At 48.1% G+C, this 24006-nt stretch overlaps 2 protein-coding genes across 3 annotated transcripts in view; one reads left to right on the top strand and one right to left on the bottom strand.

Annotated features, from left to right (window-relative positions):
- The window catches only part of bru3 (CUGBP Elav-like family member bruno 3), a 710212-nt gene that overhangs the window by 181309 nt on the left and 504897 nt on the right, over positions 1-24006 (top strand). The gene's annotated exons all lie outside the window — the stretch shown is intronic.
- LOC126531820 (uncharacterized) overlaps positions 22934-24006 on the bottom strand; it is a 29877-nt gene continuing 28804 nt past the window's right edge. For both annotated transcript variants that reach the window (XM_055071500.1, XM_055071501.1), the window contains one exon: positions 22934-23385. In XM_055071500.1, the coding sequence (XP_054927475.1) occupies positions 23096-23385 (290 nt within the window). In that variant the 3' untranslated portion in view covers positions 22934-23095. The remainder of the gene's footprint in view (positions 23386-24006) is intronic.

Genomic DNA, 24006 nt, shown 5'->3' with positions numbered 1-24006 from the left:
CGGGCGTACATATCAGGCGTCGCGTCTTGTGGCGTGTAGTACAGGGGCCAGAAAAAATAGTCGCAGTATCTTGGTGCAGCCGGGGCTGCCGCGAAGCGCCGACGACAGAATCGGATTTACGATGTCCTGCTGTGGACCAGGCAATGGCGCCGGTAGCTATCGGAGAGGATGAGGGGCCAACGCTGGCAGTCGATGTCGTGGCTGTGCAGCGGCAGCCACATAAGTGAGTGGTCCGGCAACAAGTGCTGGCTGAGAGGCGGATGGCAGCACCTCGGCAGCACCTGCTCCTAAATAACTTTTGTGATGGATAGCGCTAGATTGTGCGTAGGCGCTTATGGAGTCGGCAAATACGACAAACACCAGAGATGCCGTGCCACTTCCTCACACACATATTCTTTGATTTGCGACAGTAGCTTATTGCGGTCACCACTTATGGTTAAGGCGGCGAGGGAATCGTCCGTTCTGGTCGGCCACCAATCTGCACGCGTTAATTACGTAGCTCATCAAAGCTCGTAAGCTCAACGACGGTGCGGGGGCCCTTGGCCAGCAACAATGCCATCGTCGTCAATGCCTCTCAGGATGTATTTCGTCTTCTCTTGCTCGGTTATGAAAGGATTCAGGCGCTTACATAAGTCGATCACGTCTTCTATGTAGCTAGTAAAATTTTCGCCTTGCTGCTGCGCACGTCCGCGGAGGCACTGTTCGGCGCGGAGCTTGCGCACGGTGGGGCGGTCGAACACGTCTGCGAAGCGTGTCTTGAACGCAATCCATGTAGCGAAGTCGTACTCGTGGTTGTGGTACCACAGGCTTGCGACGTCCTTCAGATAAAACGAAACCTTCTGTAGTTTCTGTAGAGGGCGCTGCGCGCCATGCGTTCTAGATATGTGGTTGTCGAATAAAGGTGTGGGCATTCGTTCGGTCAAGACGGCTCCGAGTCACTTGTGTAGACGCGGCTAGCGTCTGTCAGCACCCCACATCGTACAGTTTCGACGGGTCGTCCCACTTATTGCGGCCGCTCACCTTTTCGAATGTCGCCAACCAATCTTCGACATCGTGGTCATCTGTTCCACTAAATAAGGAAAGGTCGCACTGGCGCACCGCGCCGGTTACGCGAACCTGCGGGGATTGAGCGACGGCTTGCTGGGTGGTTTCGTCAGGCATTGTCGGGGAAGTTGGTAGCGTCCGACTTCGGAGTTCCATGGTTGAATATACCGCACATCTACCACTTTGGCACAGGGTGTATTAACGCTGGATGGCAGGCGGAAGGACCGCATGACGGGCACAGTAAAGACAGTCTCAGCCGGCATCAACAGCTCGCCGTCTGCGTTCGCACCTCCCGCCCAGACAGTGTTCCACTGCAGCGTGCTTTTCAGCGCTACAGATCGATGGAGTCATTGATTCTTATGTAGGCGAATGTAGTTCAAAATGTTGGTAACTCTACTATCGCCGGCTTCTCGACAAATCATAAATGTGATGCCAGTATTTTTCGCACTGATCTCTTGCTGTAAGACGCCCCTCTCCCTCTTCTTTTGTTTCTTTTATCATTTCTTTCTTTTTTTCTGCGATGGCTGCATTCTGCCAAAGTAGGTGACTCGTTCTTTTCCCTTGAGCACCGCTACATTCTGTATCAAACATTATTTTTTTAACTGGGTCTAGTTGTAGGCAAGACTATATATATGCTCTCCGTTAAAGCTAGCCTACTTTATGCATTGACTCGGTTGCCGTCTAAATATAAATTTAGCTGAGTCACTTCACCGAACACCCGAAATTCTAAGGATTCCCAGGAGCGCCGAATTATGTTTGCGCGTTTCCGAAACATAAGTGAAACCAGAGTTGTCTTGTTTCTGTGCGGATATAAAAGAAGAAAAATACAAAATATAGACAAATATGGGCTGTAAAGGCAACACGGTACATGGTGTGTGTCATAATGAAATTAAGATTAAGTATGACTAGTAAGATAGTAAGATTAAGATTAACACTAAGCGTGAATTGCCCCAAACCCAATTTAGACTGCGCAAGAATGCTACTTGTTTCATCTGTATATGAAATCAGAAGAACAAGCATTTTGATCCAAAGCTGAATAAGCTGCCTAGCTAAAAATATAGCGAGCGTTTGACCAAACTGTAGTTTGGCAGAAGTAAAAAGAAATACATTCAAGAGTAAGGTGACTGCAACAAATTTGTGAAAGAAATTTAGAGAAACAAAGAAAGAAGAGAAGAAAAATAGAAGCGACACCAAAAAGCACATAGTAAAGAACTCAAACAAATTGAAGCACTTAACAGCATGTAATTCATGCCGAAGATGAAAACGAGTAAAATTGAAAACGCTCTAAAGACAATACTGATTGCAGGGTCGAGCTATGAAAGCACGAAGCCATCATTGAATTTGTAAAGATTGCCTCAAGACTGCGCAACAACACATTCAAAACAAAATATTTTCAATGCCGGACACTTCCGGAGGTCTGTATGGCGTCTGAGGAATATCTAACACAAGCTGTGACATTTAGTGAGAAATAAGTTTCATATATCGTGAAATCAGCTTTGCCTTTTGGAGAACTCCGTAAGCTGTTTTCAATATATTCTTCCTGCGAGACCAGGACTTCTTAATGAAAGTAATTGCGCATTAGTATTTGGAAGTGTACGATGCATAAGTCCCTGCGTGTCGCTCAAAGGCCTAGTAAATGTAATATTCTTTTAGTGGACATAGATGCAGGCATTATCTCAGACATTTTGCTACACTTTGTCGCAGGATATGTCTCGGAATTGCCGTCCCTCAGAAGTACCGCATAAAAAAAACTGAAGCACTGCCATTGGTACTTTGATGGATGTCGCCCTTTACATTTAATCCCTTTACATATTATGAACAGCTGCAATGAATGGCTTTATATTTTTTGAAGTACTCAACATGAGAACGGTGGAAGGACGGGGGGGGGGGGGGGGGGGTCTTTCCTTTGTATTACAGTGGTACTGACATGATATTTTCGACTGTTCATTTTTTTCTTGTTAAATGAAGCTCCTAGAACTCTACACCCTGGAAAGTATAGTGACGTGCCTCAGAGCGCAGTTAGTAATTTAATATAATATCTTTTCTACAGCTAGTTCAGGTTCGGGTTACCAGGAATGTACTGTGTTGCGAAGTCAGGACACAGTGTGTCTTCACGCGGGAGCAGCACTTCGCGACGTCTTGACGCTAGCTCAGGCTCGCTCTGCCGTCTGCTATGCTGCTGCATCGGCCCTCACAATCAGCAGCAGTATCCGAGATGACGAAGCGAGCCGCAGCAAGTGTCGAAACCTCGCAGTGTTCTGCTCCCGCGTGACCACACACTGTGTCGTGACTTCTCAAAACAGTATATTCCTGGTAAGCGAAACCAACATTAGGTATAGAAAAGCTATTATATTAAATTATTAACGGCGCTGAGATGAATGTGACTATTTTTTCTTTGGTTTAGTCTTCTAGGACTTTCATTTACCGCAAGAAGTTGAATAGTCGGAACACCATGTCAGTACCCCTATACAGCAGGATATCATCTAAAAAAGTCGTGCCGACGGGAAGTGTAAAAATGAAATAACAGCACCTCGTTTTAGAACATTGCACCAGCGATTCGCCGCATTTCCCGGCTGGGAGAAATGAAAGTTCAGAGGGGGCGTCGGCGAAGCCCCGGAACGTGCACTATAGTACATAGCACAGATGTGCCTTATTTTATAAGGACTCTTTTTGCTGAAATTTGTTTATTTTTTAAGTGTCTCGCTGAGGGTTCGATCTCGGCTACAATAGAAGTCGGCTTCGGCGAGCTAACGACGAAGAGCAAAAAAGAATGAAGAATGAGAAAAATCGATACAAAGTTTGACCACGGCGGAAGTTCATCGGCTACAGCATTGTTGCCTTTGAAGTAGCGCTTGTGGTAATGCGTTGAATTTCGCACCACGTCCAGACACGTTTTTCGGCTGCACTGCGCTCGTTCTTGCCACGCTCGTTCTCCCTTTAGCGCGGCCATTGGGGCTTTCACCGAGTATCGCGCGCGCACGCACGCACACATACCGGTTGGGCCTAGCACGCGCTCGAGGTGCGAAGGAATAAATAGCGGGGAGTAGAGTGCGGTGGGCGCGCGAGATAAAGATGACGTATGCCTCTGGGCAGGCTGCCATTGTCGGCGGCTGCGCCCCCCCTCCCCCCCGACTCCCGATAAGGGCTCTTCTACCCCGGTCGGCGCCCGCACGGCAGAGCGAACGCGTGGTCGACCTACTATGTATGCCGTGGCCAGGTAGAGCAGCGCCGCGGTGGATCCGTGTGGCAGCGATGTATGGCGGGCTCGTAAAAGAGCCGCCCGGGGAGAAGAGCGCCCGATTGTTCCTCGGAGAGTCCGCTGCTTCCTCCTCTTCCTCGTGCACCCGAAGAACGCGTGGAAAACACGCCACCCGGTACTTCGGCCACCGTTGATGCTGCATCAGCTGTTGCTGTTCGTGCCTTCCCGATGTTCCTGCATTCGCGTCCCTCCGGCCCGTTTGTTCTGGCGCTCTTTCACGCCTGCCGCTGCGCACGGGTGCACTACTGGCGTTTTCTTGCGTACGAAATTTCCAACTGTATTTTATTTTTTGCTCTCCCTCTTCCCGTAGCTGCCATGTCTCTGATGCTCTCTTTCTCCATCTTGTGCGCCCCTTCTGTGCTTCCTGCGCTTCAACTGTATCCTGCGCGTCAGTTTTCATGCTCGCCTAGCCTGTGGACGCCGTCTTATCCGGCGCTTTCGCTTTGTTCGCGCTCTTTCGGTGCCTCTATCCACGGTGCGTCCGTATCTGCGAGAACACTGCGCACCTATATGCTTCCACTTGTACCGTTGGCTCACTCTCGGAGCAGCGCTTTGGGAAAGCAAAACTTTGCTTTCTAGCAAATTGCGGCTAAATTAAATTCCCCAGCTTCAGCGTGACGCTTATACGCAGAAGAAAGCAAGGAAATAAAAACATGTTCTCTTCATTTCCTTTCGGTAACAGCGGCCATAAATCTTTTTTCCTGCGTCATTTCTCCGTGTAGCTGCCTTCACGCTAGAAGGTGGATGTGGCCGCGTGGGTGGGGCTTCGGTGAGAAAAAAAAAAACGGTCTCGTGACAGAGCAGCAGAAAGGAAACCAAGTGGGCCGGCAAATAACACACCTGTCTTGCGCACTTTCCCAGCGCCGGTAAGAATGATCGCGCGCTGTTGCAGATGGAAACAAATTTCTCGAGTCTTCGCACCTAGTCTGTAATTACACCGGTTGTTCTGCCGCTGCATAAGCGTCGCCATTGCGAGTTATGGAGATGAGGTTCTTATTGCGTGCGTACCGAAACACTTTTCGTGCGCTCCCTGCTGATCGCTTCATATACGAGGTTCCTTTTCTTATTCAATTCTTAATCCTTGGAGGATACGCATTGGTCGAGAACATTTTCTTTTATCCCCTGGGGTACCTTCACTTATTCTTCTTTCTGTCTTGATCATTTCCTCCTAGCACGCACACATCGCTCACGTTTTTTGCCACCTTGGTTGCCAAGCAACTGCGCGAGGCCATAATGGTTGTTGTCACCTGCAACATCTTCTATAAATGAACGACTTCAAGATTAACCTTCTCGTGTAAAATGCCGGATAATCCAATACTTTCACTCTCTCTCTATATATTTTGCTCATTTCTTCCGTCTGCTCTTGTCTGGAGCCTCGGGCGATGTGTCGTCTATATAAAGATCAGCAATGCATTTAATTGCTCATTACGGCCGTCTGGCTTTTCTCAGTGAGCAATTATTGGAGATCGCCGTTAAAGGCCCCCATGCGGGCAATTACCTTTCTTCTTTGGGCCGTCCATTCGGTGACTATGTAAATTACAAACGGTTATATAGATGGTCTAGCTATTGGTACAATACGCATCGATAATGATATGTCAGCCAAAATGTACCTCTAATATTGTCAGGTACTGCGTAATGAACTTCACATTTTCTTATTACAACCAGCATTCTATACTATCGACATTTGTGCTTTGTTTCAATGATACAGCACAAAGCACACCCTTTAGAAGAACACGTGAAAAAACGTAAGGGCTGGAACGAAGGACATGCGAATGTATGTGAGAGCACGTGTTTCCGAAAGCTATAATTATGTGGTACTTGAGTGCAGTAGCCACAGACAATAGCTGTTCGTATTTTTACGCTCAATACCATCAACAGGTTTCTTTTCTTTCCAAGACAGTGTTTTAGTATAACGATCGCCTAAACTGGTCACTGGGTAGTCTACTGTTGAAATGGGCGTCTAGGTAAACTGCGGCAGATATTCTGCTAAATACCGCAGCATCCAGCAGACGTTAAATCTGTAGTTATTCAATATAGCCGCACGATGCGTTATAGCCAGATATATGCGGTATCGTGGTCGATAGCATATATGTCTCTCTCGACTCCTCGCAAACTGTCAGCAACAAGACTAGAGATGGCTTCGTTTTTTTTTTTTTTTTTCATCTAGCAATAGATCATGAGCAAATCAAGGGAGGGGGCATGAGTAGTCCGCTCATGCGATGCAGGCTGAGAGGAATACTCCTTGAGGATAGTTTGTTTATGGGGCGAAAAATGAACTAATAGAAAAGCAAGCTAATAGTAGGTAGTGTACATTTATTTCTGCGTGCGAGAGCTCTTCTTTCTTCGCCCAGGGTGGGCGCTCCCTTAGTTCAGAAAGCCGTTGGCGGTCGCTGCTTCCCGTGCCTGCGTGCATGGTTCGCTATCTTGCGCTCATCTTCCAAGTCTGAGGCTGCGAGCGAAGCTTCCCATGCTTCTCCTCCGAAGTCCTCTTTCACATCATCCTGGTTTCTTGTGGCATCAGTCTGGTTGTTGGGTGCTGGGTGGCGCAGACACTCCACCACCATGTGTAGGGTGCGACCTGTGCATCATAATACGGTGCACCTAAGCGCTGGTCTGAAGGCGTCGCAGGGCGACCGTCACATCCCCGCTGAATTTTTGGTGAGCCAGCTGGTAATATTGTAAGACGTCCAAATATTTTCTGGGCTTGTACTCGGGCCACGTCGCCCTGCGAGTCCCCTCTGAGAGGAAGGCTTGGCTTGCGTGATCTCGGGATGCGGCGTGCGCCTCTTCGTTTCTCGCCATGAGTTCGTGATCCGGCGTCCAGACCACATAGTTCTCGGGGACTGCAGAAATGTAATAGCTAAGCCTTTGTGGGTCACCATCAGCAACAGCTGGGCAAGAAGTGTGCGGAGACGAAGAAAAAAAAAGAATGAGGCCAAGGCTTGAGGAGGATGGAGCGTCAGAAAGGAGGAGGCGGGCACACATGATTACGTCACACGCAGCGCGGCGTTGAGTCGGGATCGCGCCGATTGAGCGCCAGTCTGTCTGTTTCTTTGTTTGCTCTCTCGCCAAATAAGTTTGTTACAATCAAACGCAAAGCATTGTTGGGCCATAGCCACGGCGACTAGTGAAAGTGCCACCCGGCCGGTCAAAACGCCGCTTGTGCCTTGCGTAATAAACCTTACATTTAGGTTTGTTGGTTCGACACCACACACGTACCCAGAGAACAAGGACCACGAAACACTTTGACTGCGAGTTTGATATCTTGGACGCAAGACTGTGATTGCTGTTTTCGTTACCATAGGCTGTTTTTCTGCCATACTTCTACGCATGCGTGATTTCTTCTTTGTGCGTATACGTATTCTTTCGTCACTTCCAATAAAGTTTTGTTGTGAGATCAGTCATGCGTTTCGTGGCTCTTCCTCTCTGTGAGCTGTTTACGCGTTCGTTCAAATATTCGTCTTCCGCACTTGGTGTGTGTTGTTCCCTGCGCGCCGCCGAAGGCATCGCTTTCTCCACCGAAACGTCGACAGCCCTGATTCACATAAATGGCTCGGAAGAAGGCGATCATTTTTTATAAGGAGGCCGGCACTGATGCGGCGGGCAGACGCGGCACTCGCTTGAAAGTTGCTTGGTCATCGAAGGTGCGTTGCTTGGTACACGCAATGGCATAATGATGCAAAGTTTTTTGTTGTTCCAAAGCAGATGCTGAAAAGCGAGACCTCATAGCAGCACGAAGAGGTTCATTCTGTACAAATGTGAATTTCTGTAGTGGGAGTTCGTCGAATGATAGAATATCCCCCCAACGTTAATGCATTACATCTCTCACAGCAAATATCATGCGTAATCCGTGAATTTGTTTGTATATTATACTGATGGCAGTTATGATAACAAACAGAACCGTAATATACGCTGTGGTGGGGAGGTGACGGTTTTTTTTTTTTAGTTGATTTCCCTCAAATGAGATAAATGCGGACTAACGCCAGATGAAGCGGCAGTCCTGCTGTCCTTGTTTTCTCTCTCGTGCTGTTCCCTGTAACAACATTTTTAAATAAATGCATTTTGTCGCGCAAATGCGCGTAGGAGCATTCCGAGCATACTTGAAAGCAATGTAAAATACTACCTCAAGTGTTTGCAAAACTTAAACCAGATGTGCTGACGTATTCTTGTTCTTTGTTTTCTTATTTACAGGTAAGTGCCGCTTATACGTTGGACCTGGTCTTGGCAGCGTGAGTGTTTGTCTTTTTTTTATAAACCTTGTGAACATGCTAAAATTCTCGCAATATTAAGCACCAACGCTGCATGTTTCGTCATCTGTTTCGCAGTCTGGCGCACAAGCATTGCAGATATGTAATATTTTCAGTTTTACCATTACATGCGCCGTTGCGAAATTTGGTGCGTTCACACGAGGAAAGCAATTACGTTCGAGACACCCAATTATACTGAAGGCACTACCGCGTACCGCGATTTGAGAGCGGTGCCACTCAGCATCCGAGTTACATTGAATAATAACATATTTCTCGGGAAAGGTATTTCGTTGCTTCTTCACCAATAATATAATACAGCGTTACTGCGATGAAAGTACGCCCCTTTGCAATGAGCTCCGAAGTATTGATTCCATCTGATCTCGTGCTATTCTATTGGTGCAGTGTGTAATACCGAGCGCACATGGTAGCCATTTCGGTAGTTTTGCCTACAGCATGGGAATCTTGATCCAATCCATACTTTTCGTGACACTGCAGAAGGCATGGCAATTCCAAAGATGACTAAGGTTTCGCAGGAGCGTCAAGTTAAGCAACCAGAGTGCCGATTAAGTTACTGTGATAACGCTGTAGCTCTATTTGGATCTTTGTAAGCACCCTGAAAAACAAATCTCAGCCGTCCATTCCTGGCCTTTACATTAGCGGCGACCTCCAGCAGTGTTTCTGAAAGATCCGACATTTCGAACGAGCACTCGTCTTTCTCTGAATTCCAGGTGATGCAAACGAATCTTTTTTTTTCTTTTTTTATTTGTTTTTTTTTTACACGGTCATCTCACCCTGTGGGGAGGGAGCAGTAATACTCACTGATTCGCGAGCAGCTTGGTGAAATTTTCAGAAAGAGAGAATCTCCAGGCAAGCGTTCTAAATCCTCACAGCGACGGCGAAGAAGCACCTACCAGGTAAATACATCGTTTGGGCTCCAGGGCACGAGTCCCTGCTGGGGGAACGAGGCGGCCAATGTCTCCGCCCAAGCTCACGTTCGCCAGACCTTCTCGCAGGACGCATCAAGAAGGAAGCATGAGGTCCCCAAGAAGTGCGCCGATATTTTCCAATACTACAGGCTAGACAGAAAAACTTACCCGCCAGCTCACACCAGCCTAACTAGGAAAGAGGTAACCCTCATGAAATTGCAAACCAACAGATACGTCCATGGTATCCTATTCGACCGAATTTCACTCAATGAGCACTCACGCATCTGCACGTACTGTGATGTCTCAGACACCCTATGCCATATGGTATGAGGATATGTAGGAAAACACGGCACCGTAGACACCAAAACACTAACCGAAGAGCGGTTATCAGAGGCGCACCTGGAGAAACAGCGCAGTCTCATCGAACGGGCACGGGAGATGGTCATGGCGCACGGCTACTTGGAATAATGAGGCCACCCGCCAAGGGCGCACAGAGCGCTTGCTCAGAATAAAGGTTTATTCTCTCTACATACCCAGCCACGTGGCGTGCTGAGTTAAGCAATCGCACCATCACGAAATTTCTCACGCTATACTTACATACAGTCAATTATACATTTTGGCTTTTCATTGTACTTAGTTGCATTCTACTCTAACGGGATGAATGGGGGGGGGGGGGGGGGCACGTGTCTCTGTGGCACATACTGTTGTTATAACCACAAAGTTTAATACAATTACTAGAGGGAACTGTGGCGCTAGTGTCTGCGGAAGCTCCAAGCAGGGCGGTACATGGATTAATGGCATAATGGGCAGTACATGGATTTTGCCTGAACTTCGTGCTTCTGGCTTTAAATGGATTCGTTACTTTTGCAAGCTGATCATTTTCAAGAATGTACTCCATCATTAATGATTAAATACCCTAATTAAAATTATCTCATAGCAGAAGTGTGTGTGTGTGTGTGTGTGTGTGTGTGTGTGTGTGTGTGTGTGTGTGTGTGTGTGTGTGTGTGTGTGTGTGTGTGTGTGTGTGTGTGTGTGTGTGTGTGTGTGTGTGTGTGTGTGTGTGTGTGTGTGTGTGTGTGTGTGTGTGTGTGTGTGTGTGTGTGTGTGTGTGTGTGTGTGTGTGTGTGTGTGTGTGTGTGTGTGTGTGTGTGTGTGTGTGTGTGTGTGTGTGTGTGTGTGTGTGTGTGTGTGTGTGTGTGTGTGTGTGTGTGTGTGTGTGTGTGTGTGTGTGTGTGTGTGTGTGTGTGTGTGTGTGTGTGTGTGTGTGTGTGTGTGTGTGTGTGTGTGTGTGTGTGTGTGTGTGTGTGTGTGTGTGTGTGTGTGTGTGTGTGTGTGTGTGTGTGTGTGTGTGTGTGTGTGTGTGTGTGTGTGTGTGTGTGTGTGTGTGTGTGTGTGTGTGTGTGTGTGTGTGTGTGTGTGTGTGTGTGTGTGTGTGTGTGTGTGTGTGTGTGTGTGTGTGTGTGTGTGTGTGTGTGTGTGTGTGTGTGTGTGTGTGTGTGTGTGTGTGTGTGTGTGTGTGTGTGTGTGTGTGTGTGTGTGTGTGTGTGTGTGTGTGTGTGTGTGTGTGTGTGTGTGTGTGTGTGTGTGTGTGTGTGTGTGTGTGTGTGTGTGTGTGTGTGTGTGTGTGTGTGTGTGTGTGTGTGTGTGTGTGTGTGTGTGTGTGTGTGTGTGTGTGTGTGTGTGTGTGTGTGTGTGTGTGTGTGTGTGTGTGTGTGTGTGTGTGTGTGTGTGTGTGTGTGTGTGTGTGTGTGTGTGTGTGTGTGTGTGTGTGTGTGTGTGTGTGTGTGTGTGTGTGTGTGTGTGTGTGTGTGTGTGTGTGTGTGTGTGTGTGTGTGTGTGTGTGTGTGTGTGTGTGTGGTGACTTTTGAAGAAGAGGAAGAGAGAAGTGCAGTGCCTTAACTGTCTCTCAGAGGAGGACACCTCAACAGCACTGCACAGGGAGTGGGGAGAAAAAGATCAGGGAGAGACGGAAAAGAAGGCGAAAAAAAAATAACAAAAAGGGTGAAGAAGCAATGCGGGGCTTACAGCCGCGCTCTCAGCTGCGTGTCACAGCAAAAGTCAAGTAGGGCAGGAAGCACTTTCTTGACAATGGAAGGGTGGGCTGCCGGAAAGAGAAGTGCTCCCTCCGAGTCACAGGGCAGTCATGCCATTTTAGCAGTGATTATGCGTGTTCTTATAGTCTTAGTACCGCCTGCACTAAAAAAAGAAAGTATAGATTGCTTTGAAATTTATGCCAATCAAGGCAGATAAAGTGTAATAAACGAAGCCACAAGAACATCTAAAGACACCAGAACGAACATAGACAAATCCATGTACTCACCATCATTCCCATGGTGGCTACGCGATAGAAACACGAGAATTCCCTCGAGTAATTATGGTAGGAAACGGTCTGCCTGTAACGAAAGAAATGCAGTTATTTTTTTGTCATATCGACGGTTCGCTCAGGCTTTTCGTCCCGGTTGCAGCCCAACACCACCGGGACGCAGTTTATAGTATGCGTGCCGTATTCTAACAATAAGGAAGAGACAGGTTACAAATCGCTTGTCCACAATCGCGAGAACCTTTCGAGTTAATGCACTGTCATAGTTTTTCCAATGCACGACGCCGCATATGTAACCTTAGGCAAACAAACGTGTGGCAAATAACGAAGGCGCCTCACAAGCGCATAAAAGATGGAACAGAGGGGCTCAGCAGGCTTGCCTGGCCACATTTCTCTTTCGAGAAGCCACCGGTCGGCGTACCGGGGGCGGCTGAGCAAGTTTCGTTCGGGCAATCGATATGCAATCGCCGCGCCGCCATGTTCTTGAACCTCATTCGAGCTTGCGCGCTCGCACAACTTTGCCTTAATTTCCTTTCTTATTATTGCTTTTCTCCTTGCCGCCTCACTGAAATCTAAAAGTGCTGGCTTTCTTTCTCTTTCGCAGAAACATATTCGTTCTCGCTAGTTATGTGCAGCGTTATGAAAGCTACGGCAGGCTTCAGCTAAACGAGGCCGTTTTACGCGAAGCTGCTCACACGTACGAGAGCTCGAGAGCTGCGCCGGACAAGCCACGTATACAACGTGAATGGTTGCAAGCCAAACATGATTACCAAGCCTGCGATAGCTATAGTGCTGTGACAAACACTGTCCTGCGATAGCTATAGTGCTGTGACAAACACTGTGACGCACAATTTTGTGAACTCGGGCTTGCGGTTGACTGACACCAACTCTAGCTTCCATGGCACCGCACGGTTTTATCAAGTCTAGGGGCCAGTCGGACGCAAGAGCTGCTGCACGTGTATCGAAAGTAATAAAAAATAAATTGAGAGGGAGCAGAAAAAATGAGGGCCAGTTGTCGCTGCGCAGAGGACGCATGCGCGCGCTGTGGGCACGGGAACACTAATCACCCGCCTGTTTGCCCCGAGTACACATACGGCGTAGCAAGCAGCGCCCGGCGGGGGACCGGCGAAAAATATCGCCCCGCGCGCAGCGAGAACGTCGGTGCAAATAAGAACGGCGGCGGCCGTGTCCTGCAGCTCGGGCGACGCTTCTTTTTACTGCCACGCGCGGCGCCATTTTTCATCGGCGGCGTCGTCGGCTCGAACAGCAACAGGAGAGCCGCGCGCGCGCGCACCGCGGCGAGCGGGCGCGCGGTGGCCCGTGCGCTAACGCCGGCGACTAATTAAATCCCTGCACGGAGTGCGCCGTGTTCTCTGTCGTGCGAATCATTGTCCGGCCGATGTTTGCGTGAGTCGGCTGTCAGTTATTGTAAAGCCCGTCTTTCTCTGCGCTGCAATCGCAGTCCCATCGATGGAATTCGGGCTTCATAAAATCGCGTGGCGCCCTTTCCTCGCTGTAATAGGTAGGCGGCGTGCCACTGTAGTCCGTGTGTTGTTTGCGGGCAGTTGTACGCGAGTGAACGAGTAAATTTTCTGGTTGGTTGGTTGATTGGTTGGTTAGTAAGTTAGTTAGTTAGTTGGTTAGTTGGTTAGTTGGTTAGTTGGTTAGTTGGTTAGTTAGTTAGTTAGTTAGTTAGTTAGTTAGTTAGTTAGTTAGTTAGTTAGTTAGTTAGTTAGTTAGTTAGTTAGTTTTACGCTCCCTGTTCTAGCGCTCTTGCTCCCGACAATCTGAGAGGGAAATGGTTAGTAGAAAATAATTTTGCAAATAACTCTGCCTGCATTTGTCGAGTTCCTGGGCCCACCGTATCTGAATTTGTATGTCTCGCAAACAGAAAGTGACTGAGGCAGACAGGCACCTAGAGATAAAAAGTTCTCCCATTTCATTTTATACCGTTCCGGTTAGTAATTAACGTGGCTCTGTTGCGTAATCAGTGTTCATGCTCACAAAGATTGGAAGTTTCGAAGCACCGACAGCAATAGCAAAGTTTAGCGTTGTGCTTCAACTGCTCGGACGGTATTCTAACTGTGTGCGGATCCGACTAACGGGGTCATGACATAGCAAATGCGGAGAAATTTCTGGTACTCTTAAAAGCTTTAACGCGCCACGCCTTGTAGGACCCGTAAAGAGCCGCCCCAGCAGAGTTACATCATTATCAGGTTTGAGCGCTAATATTGTTTTGCACATTTACTATTTTGTAGCCCGAGAAGACATATTTTGTAGCCCGAGAAGACATAAGATAAAAGCCATGTGCTGTAAATGTAATTTTTTTCACCCTTATTTGAGGGCTGCCATTTTCAAAAATTCTGAGGAATAATTCAGTCAAGAATGTAAGATATCGTTTGAGCAACTTTGCCGGTTGAATAGTAAAGCATCTACCTTGGTGATGGAAAGAAACGTGAACAGAGGAGCGCGTGGCCGAAGCGTAACCGAAGGTATAGTGCAGTCCAGTCATCACCGTTGACAGGCGGGCACATCCGGTTTGATCGCGCTGTGCGATGGTGCGCCCCCTATCCCGCCATATTTGTGTTTCTGTTCTGCTTCTGTTTTAGTTGAAAACGAGGAACGGTGAAGGTACAGTAATGATGACAGTGCAAACTGTACTATCGCGATGAAAAGAAACGTGAACCGCGGAGAGCGTGGCTTTTGGCACAGTCAGCGCTAGTGCGAGGATGCGTGTCCAACTCGCATATGCTTTGGCTGTCGCTGGGCGAATCTCGGCTTTCAGTCGGCGCCGCCGTAGCGCTAGAATCTTGCTCCGGCTGGCGCTATCGCACCACGTGTGCGTTCCGACTACCAGACATGACAGGCAGATTATAAGCTTTCCTTGTCAATATGACCGGCAAGTAAAATACGGCACGCTTTCATACTGTCGCGATGCTTGTGTGCTTAACAGAACTGAAGCGTGAATTCCAGACCATAGCAAACTTATTGGTCTAAAAACAGATAAAGAACAACTGAAACAAAAGCTCAAGCTCGAACAAAGTCTGAGGAATCACGAAGGAGATTTGCTCGACAAAAACATACTTTGCATTAATTAATATTTGATGAAGCCTCCTTCGGTCAGGATGACGGATTCCATGCGTCTTGGCATAGAGGCAAACAGGTCTGTGGCTAGCTCAGTGCCGCGAAGCGTGTCCCACTCGGCATGAGCAGCAGCCCAAAGGGAGTCCTTGTTCGTATTATGGAGCTGCAGACGTGACAAGCGTGATTTCATAATTCCACAGACATTCTCAATTGGATTTAAGTCCGCTCCTTTTGCTGGCCACGGAAGTTTACGGATGGCAAGGTTATCTAGCAAAGCCTCCACGGAACGTGAAGTATGGATTGGAAAAAGGTCATGCTGATAATAAAACAGCCCATCCAAAGCAAAGGGCAGGACAACCTGCTCGATTACATTACAGTATTCTGCTGCAGTGAAGCGTTCATCTAGCCGTATAAGGGGACCCAAGTCTTCGGCTGTGATGGCGCCCCACACATTCATGGAGCCGCGCCCGCTGAGGCTTGTGCGCTTCAAGAAGGTGGGATTAAAGCTGCATAAGGTAAAAAAAAAAAGAAAGTTAAGTTTGTGTTTACGCGCGTCAAAGTGGTATAATACGTTTAGCCCAATGGCTGCTGTAATCAAACATTTTTCTTGTATATTGTAGCGAAGTAGGTTCCTGGCACTAGAACAGGGACTGCACTATGACTGTAACGTAGCTTTTATTCATTCGCTGAGAACGCATCTCCAGCCCTTAATTCATGACATGCAGCAAACAAAAAGTAGCCAATCTTATTGCAGAACACATGTCTGACTTTAAAACGCTGAAATATATATTATGTCCTTTAAACGATCGGTAGTCGCACCCTCGTGTGACATTCGTCGTTGAGCTATCTTCCTTAAATTTTGATACTACTCTGACCACACTAGCACTGGGTGAACGAATTCAGGACCACACATTTACAAAGAGAATCGCAAGTCAAGAACACTAGGGTGCAAAGGCTAACGGATGATTGTCTTGACGCCAAACTTTCAGTCTCTCGCGACCCTTTGTGGTAAATGTGCTCTCATCTGTGAACATCACCTGGCCCCAATCCTCCACAGACCAGTCTTTGTGCGACTGTGCGAATTGTAGACGGGTGGCGTTGTGGCGATTCGAAAGCAAAGGCTTTCTTGCAGCTGTCCTGCTTTGAAGGCCCGCTTCGTGGAGGCGCTGTCGAACCGCTTGAACGTCAATGTTTAGCCCGAGCTCGTTTTTATCTGCGGGGCTGTTAAAAAGGGATTGTCTACGGCCGCTGCAATAATTAGTAAGCCTTGTTCCGCGGTCGGCGAACGTGGCCGCGAACCGTGAGGAAGGTCCGAGAGTCTACCTTCAGTTTTATGGGCTTTCAAAACTCTGTTGACTGTCGAAAGCGCTCTTCCGGTAATCTCCGCAATTTTTCTCTGGGGAATCCCTTGGCGGTACAAAGCGATCATTCCGATCCTGTCGGCGTCCGACGCACGCGGCACGTTTTTCTTTCGAACTGAAGGCACTCAAGCCGATAGCTTTGCTCCTACGCCGTAGGAGAATAGATCGCGCATGTGCAGCTCCACTTCCAATCATCGTTTTTATTCTTGAAGCTTGTTCTTTTTTTATTTCCATGATTACCGTTGCCGTGAGGCAGCGACGATCAATCTCGCACTTAACGCTTCAGTTCTGTTAAGCACACAAGCATCGCGACAGCAAGAAAGCGTGCTGCATTTTGCTTGCCGGGCATATTGGCAAGGAAAGCTTATCATCTGCCAGTCATGTCTGGCGCTACGGTGGCGCCGACTGAAAGCCGAGATTCGCCCAGCGACAGCCAAAGCATATGCGAGTTGGACACGCATCCTCGCACTAGCGCTGACTGTGCCAAAAGCCACGCTCTCCGCGGTTCGCGTTTCTTTTCATCGCAATAGTACAGTTTGCGCTGTCATCATTACTGTACCGTCACCGTTCCTCGTTTTCAACTAAAAGAGAAGCAGAACAGAAACACAAATATCGCGGGATAGGGGGCGCACCATCGCACAGCGCGATCAAACCGGATGTGCCCGCCTGTCAACGGCGATGACTGGACGGTGCGCACTATACCTTCAGTTACGCTTCGGCCACGCGCTCCACTGTTCGCGTTTCTTTCCATCGCCATAGTACATACGACATTCATAAACATATAGCATACATATATCTAAATATATGTGGCACCTGATTCTGAAGGCGACAACGAAGGCGAAAATTCGGCTGGTGTGTCCATGTAATCCCATTCGCGATAAAAAAATTTCACGCTAGATGCCCTATAAGTGTTTGTAAGAGCAGGAGCCAGTCAATCATGATGTTAGACATATTAGCGAAAGCGTTCGGCTAATCAGAAAGGGCACTCGAACGGGCCTTCCGGCGACGCCAACATACTCCTCACGTAGCGCTGTTGGGAGCATGGGGGAAGTGCGACAGTCCCTGTTCATCTCGCAATCATCTTGCCATCTTACAGCAGTGTATGCAGCTAGCCCTTCCATAATGTTGCAGCTTTGAACCGCATTAGAAGGTCATAAAGCGACCGCTAGCAAGCAAATAATTTCAGCGATATTAACGTAGCAAAATGCACAACTACCACTTTCACAGGAAAAGGATTCGGGGTATTGCTATCCCACCAATTTGCTGACTAAATTCCTTGTCCTCAAATTGAAATGGCGTGCTAATATTCCATAAACCGGAGCCTTTATAGGTTGCTTATATAGTTCTCTCTATGGATTTCAGCAGTTATTCTGACGAAAATAAAAAACTCTATACAATGTGCAAGTACTTCCAGGAATGGTACGGGTAAGCATTAAAAATATAAAGATGTTAGGCTCATAGATTACTTTCTCGAGAGCTTCACTCACTTTTTTTATAAATTGGAGGTATTAACGAAGATATAAGTTCAGCCTCTATATTTCGACTAAGTCAGTGTGAGTTCAAACATTTATTTGTACTTTTATGGATGTTCTATTAACAATACGAGTGAATAAGTTCGGTGCCCGTCAGTAAGCGCGGTCAAATTTTCATGGCGGCGTACGTCTAGTCACCAAGTGTCTTCAGACTTTGAGTGGCCTCGAATTCTGGTAAAGGCATTTTCTTTAGTGTGCCAGGACCCGTATTCACAGGAAAGCTTTTACATGAAAACTATTTGCTTAAAGCAGCAGCCAGTTATTAGTGAAGTTGTATATATTAGCTTAGGTGGCTGGCCCAAGGCACAGAGCAGTGACGAACAAAAAAGCTTTGTGAACAAGGGTCATGATCTGTAACTCGCCGGTCTAGCCTGTTTCTTTTTTGTCTTCCTTTAAGAATAATATACATTCTAGTGTTTTACGCTCCGAAACCACGATCTAATTATCAGGCACGCAGTAGTGGCGTGTTCCGGTTTAATTCTGATCACCTAGGGATGGTTAACGTGCACCCAACGGACGGTACACGTCGTTTTTGCCTTTCGCCCCCATTGAAATGCGGCCGCCACTTCCCGGATTCGATCCGGCGCCGTGGGGTTAGCAGCGCAACGCCAAAGCCACTACGCCACCATGGCCTCTTTCCTTTAAGAATGACTGCGCGATTGTAAAGAGTCATTCGTTAACGGATCTTACTACGGTCCTTTGGCTCACCGTACCGGAAGAAGCGGACAAAGCTTGAGAGCCGACGCCATCAATGTCCTAGCTTCATCCCCGTTTCTCGCCGCCTCTCACCAACACCCAGTAGGCCCACACAGGAGGCCGAAATGAAATATTTCTCTCTCTATTTCAGCTTGATAAGATTTGGTGATTCCAAGGGCAATTGCAAGCAGCGCAGCTCTGTAGGCAGATGCCCGAGTTTGCAAGTTGGCGATCTTAGAGCGCGCCACCCAAAATCAGCCTGAAGCCAAGATTCAGCGAAGCACCACCGCTGAGCGTACTTCGCAGTTGTACGTCTTACGCGCAAGCTTGCAAGCCTCGCGACAGCGTCCGCCGCGCACGCGCGCAATAACATCGCTGGCGCCGGCAAATTACTGATGCCGCACCGGCTGCCGTCGCAGCGGAGCTGGCTTTGTTTAAACGCGGTGCCGTGCCTTTTGTTTGCGCCAGTATTCCTGGCTGCGAGACGGGCCCGTGTGTATCCAGTGGCGACCTGATTTGCGATGCCTCGGCTGCCAGGCGCTGCTTTGTGTTCTCTCTGTCAGCGTCGCGAGCGAATTGTTTGTTTGCTACCATGCGATCGACGTGCGCTTCATTTTTTCCGTGGCTTCCTCGCTCCTTCCGAGGTCCTCTATATTCTCCCCGTGACGCAGACCGTCTTGCGGAGCAAGTTTGTTTCCCTTTAATCGACTTTGTTCGTGCTGAATATACTCTCAGCGAATCGGAGAGCAAGAATACAAACCGACGGCAAAAGAGAGGCAGCGATGAGCGCTCCGCACGCCGCGTGTATGTCAATGCACCGCGTCGTTTTCTTCGTTCCTTCGCAGACAACGAAAGAAGTGGGAGCCGCTACGCGCGGCCTTTTGTTCCGCGTACTGCGTGCCAAGCTAGGCTATAATGAGCAACTGGATACGACTGGTGCCGTGCGCACAATGCAGGCGGCAGTACACGCCGGCATTGGACACCGCTCCAATGGCTGTCAGCTAGACAAGGTCCGCTAGGCATATATCGTGTTCGTGTGGCGCAGCAAAGTTACATTTCGCTAGTAAAAAATAAATAAAGAGAAGTAAATGCATCAGTTCACGATTGCACGCAGCGCGGGGCGCTCTCCGGCCGTATCAGGTGTACAGCGTTGGTGCCTTATCAAGCGGATATAAAACAATGAACGCACCTCTAGGAGGTAAATTCTATTCCACTGCTTGAGCCTGGTAATTCGGGAAAACAACGAGCTAACTATTCGGCAGCATTACATCGCATGTTAAATGAGCTCCTCGTTAAGGTAAAAATACGTAGTGTCTGTGGCGGTGCTATCTGACTGAATTCGCGAAAGGCCTATACACACGACGTTTTATGTTCATAAAAGGTGTTCACATACTTGGCCAGCGGCACTGAATATGTTGACTTTCAGCATTGGCCTTGGCCTGTTTTCGTTAACCGCTCTAGCGTATGAACGACCTTTTCTATACGGCGCGCCTGCTACCACTGCGCTTATGACAACAACATGGCGAGTAAGCTGTTAGTGTAATAAAACCACAAACCATCCCGCCATGAGTGCTTCCTGACGATGCTATCATAACTAGGTATAAAATATCATACAGGTAGTAATTTAAGGTCATACGCCCAGTGGACAACCACAGGAGCTCAGGTGCGCCTGCGGCGAATTGCGATTGTGATCACGAGTGATGAAAATCATCCACCGAAAACACCCGTGTACTTAGCTTTAGGTGCACGTTAAATAACCCCAGGGGGTCCAAATTTACGGAGTCCCCCACTACGGCGTGCCTCATAATCAGATCGTAGTTTGGCACGTAAAACCTGCATAATTCTTAAAATGTTCCAGCCAGTGATAACACCCCAACCTGATTCACGCATAGTACAAAGTAAATATAGACGATGGAAGCAGCGCATAACCATTTCATTCGTACAGCGTCTTACCGAGCGCTTTTCGTGCGCAATCTTGTGATCTCCGCTCAGACGAACAAAAATATTTTTATAGTATAAAGAACAACGTCATAGTACTCTGGCACACTAAAAAAGACGTCCGCCGAAATGTTTACAGCCTCCAGCACACTTATGTAAAGCGCGAAGGAAATACAGGTGTATTCTCTGCGATGTCCGCTAGCGAAATCTACAGTAGGGCCCGCTTGATTAAGCCATACTACTTCCGATGTTTCTGTCTTTGCACTATGAACACGGAGACCCTGCCGTGTCGTGTCGCCGTTTGTTTCATTACTGCTGCTATGGCGATTGCCGAGTTGACAGCACATACGCGGTAAGAAGTCTTGAACCAGTGGACCCTACCAGAATAGAGGAGGCGATGACCCTACGTACATATATATACGGTAGACGCAGGCGCCGGAGCCAACCGCTCCCGTGATTTAGACAAGGGGGCTAGGGACTATGCGCAGCTTCAGAGCGAGCAGACTTTCAAGAACTCTCTCGTCTTCTTTCAATGTTGCCCCTCAAGCAAGGGTAATTAACGGCGTCATGTACGAATTCTGTGTTCCTTTTGCGTTGGTATTGAAAGCGGCGCCAAGGAAGATTCTGCTGCTGAACTGATGCTCCACACAGAGCCCCAAGAGACTTGCTCAAGCAACGGTTTCATTAAAAACCGGGCGTGATAACTTTAGTAAAGAAGATGTAGGGGACAAAAGGATGCGAAACGCCGATCACGCAACCGCACCAACTCGCAGAGATTTCGATTATACTTCCCCAGGAAACCTTATCAGTGCTCAGTAGTTCGCAGGCTCCAAACCGGCAAATGCTTGCGGTACTTTGCGAAAGTTCCTTAAAATAGTTACACAATATAAACTCGTTCAATGTTACGTGAAACTGAACTAATGTCGGAAATCGGGTGAAAATGTTGAGAGTACTTCGAGAGAATTAGAAACCCAGTTTTCGTAGTTTACTTTCAGAGCGCAGCTCTTAAGCGCAGCTCGCCCGTTCCTGCATTTAACGTCGTCGTCCCTCGGTGTAACCGTTCGAACGCGCACAGCGATGGATGAAAGAGCGAACACAAAACGCAGAAAAGATGGCGATAGCGAAGAGAGCGCGAGGAGGAAAGCGGGGGAGGGGGTGCAACGGAATCATGAGGCGAGAAGCGGAGGCGGAGGGTATGCAAAAGGCGTATGAAGAAAAGCCTAGTGCCGTGAATTGGGCTCTGCGGCGACGACCGCTACGAGATGGCACCACTGTAGCGCACCGTCGCCTGTTCACCGACTGCATGCGGTGAGCGCGTCCACTGGTACCGTGTATGGAGCGCTGCATTAGCGGAGGTCTGTCTGCGACGGCTGCTGTGAATCGCGTCCACGCGTCATCCATGCGCTGCCTCTCGCGATCTCCCGATTAGCAAGGCAGTCGTGCCACACCTCGCTTTGCGCTTGCCCTGAGATACCACTGTATAAAATGTTCGCTTTGATTGTGTAACATGTTCACGTGGCTGTGGCTCATGATGGCCGAGGGTATAAATACAACCTGGTCCTTCGACAGTAAAACATTGTTGGAAGTTAGCGGCGTGTGTGTCATTCTGTTTTCTTTTGTCGTGTCCTTTGAATGTCTATTCAATATGCGTTACCAACAAGCCCACAATACAACCGACCTTGATACAGCCCTCGTGAACTTCCTAGAACAGCGGCGTCAGGCGCGATGGGCATTGCCGACAGCGCAGGAGGGGCAAAAATAACGGTGACGTACAGCGACTAACTTCATTTTTTTTTTGTTGTTGTTGCGCCTTGTAAAGCATTGATCGCTCTTTTCAATACCTTACGTGTTCGCGTTTTGTTCAACGCCGAGTTTGTTCAACTATTGTAATGAACCTCGACAGCGTCCCGATATACGGTAAGAATGTAGGCAATATTTCAAACATATCAAAGTTGTACGCATATATAAAAAAACATCCTATTTTTTTAGGACTAAAATTCCCCAATTAGCATGGTGATGGAAAAAAAATTACTCGTCTATAAATCCGTCCCAGGCCAACACTATATAAAGTGATCGTATTTGTAGCGCGAGCTATCGGTTGATTTCTTGAAGGCGATGTTCAGCATCCAATTTATTTTCACTATGGCTCTAAAATCTACTGCTGCTGCATTGGTGGACGCACATGCTGAGGATTCCTCGAATCGTACGTCTTGACTGGATTCCCCATATCAGGATCTACTTAGGCGTGTGAATAGAATCTGCCTATCTCATTGAGTGATGGGTCCCTAGGGGGGTCCGTAAAATGTCCACCACCTCTTCTTTCCTTTTCTTTTTTTAATTGAGCTAGAAAACGATTCCTGTTAAAACCTGGCGTCGTGGTCAACAAACTTCTGGCCATTTCTATATGCCGAAATCATTGATCACTGTTCTGTAGACAGTAGAACTTCTGTATTGTTTTGGGACTACCTCTAATGACGCTTAAAACGTGACAACACATTACATGACAAAACATGACAACGTAGCTCATTCTTGCTGTGTCGAGCGCCACGTCTAATGAGCCTCCGTGCCAAGTAGGTCACTTTATTAGACGGTAAGCCGCGCACAGGGTCTGCAGCCACACATGGTCACACGCTCAAAAGGAGGTAACAAAGAAATGGGAGAGAATGGCCGAGGAAAGTTGAGGAGTGGTCACTTTTGCGGCGGCAGCTCTCGCTGCCCACGCACTACGCGACGGCCGTCTCCTGTCGCGGTGTCGTTCCCCTTCCGCGAGGCATCGCTGATCACTCCGCGAGGACAATCGCTGAAGCAGTCGCTCAACCTCCTGAAGACCGTCGAGGAGCACACGCTCTCGTCCCAGGGCTGGCATTTGCCACTCTTCGCATCGAAGTAGTGCGTGTACAGCTTGTCGTCCCATAGGCACGGGCGCACCAGTTCCTCCAGCGCGGCAAGCTTGCAGCGTGCGTCTTCATTCGAGGTGTCTGCAAGGGGTTCGAAGGTGAACATTCGGCAGAGATGTCCCTGGCTGGGGCAACTGGCTGAATTTATAAAACTACAACCAATACTTATTATAGAAACCGACGTTCCGGAGTGCGTCCGGCTTTTTTTTAGGGTTGAGATGGCGAAAGGTGGAGCGGTGCTCATAAGCGTTTCGTACTTCCTCCTGGCCGCGACCCTGCTCAAAACTTGCTCGTAAATTTTTGGAAAAGTTGCCGAAGAACGCTTGATGTTTCGGGTCGTTATGTTTGATGGGCCACGACTCTATAACGAGCAACCTCTGGTAGTTCTTTTCGCTTTCCGATTTCTTTATTAAGTCTTAGTTATCTTTTATGAACCTTAATTCATTTGTAAGGGATGCATTGGACACACAAAATTTTACACGTGACAGCGCATAAAGGCTTTTAATTAGGACGACGTCTATAGACATATCTTGAACTATCAATGGAGCTGTGCGGCTGAAAGTGGGGCTTTTCTGAAGAGAAAAAGAAATCACTCTCTACGCACGCGGCTCCTGAAGTGAAACATAAGTGTTCACTGTGGTATACTGCGAAAAAACGCGCCATAACAATATACGCAAATATAGTTTCGTCCGTTGTATCACG

Source organism: Dermacentor andersoni, chromosome 5 (genome assembly GCF_023375885.2).
Source record: "Dermacentor andersoni chromosome 5, qqDerAnde1_hic_scaffold, whole genome shotgun sequence".
NCBI lineage: Eukaryota > Metazoa > Arthropoda > Arachnida > Ixodida > Ixodidae > Dermacentor > Dermacentor andersoni.
The sequence above is the reverse complement of the archived record's forward strand: the minus strand, read 5'-3'. Positions and strand labels throughout refer to the sequence as shown.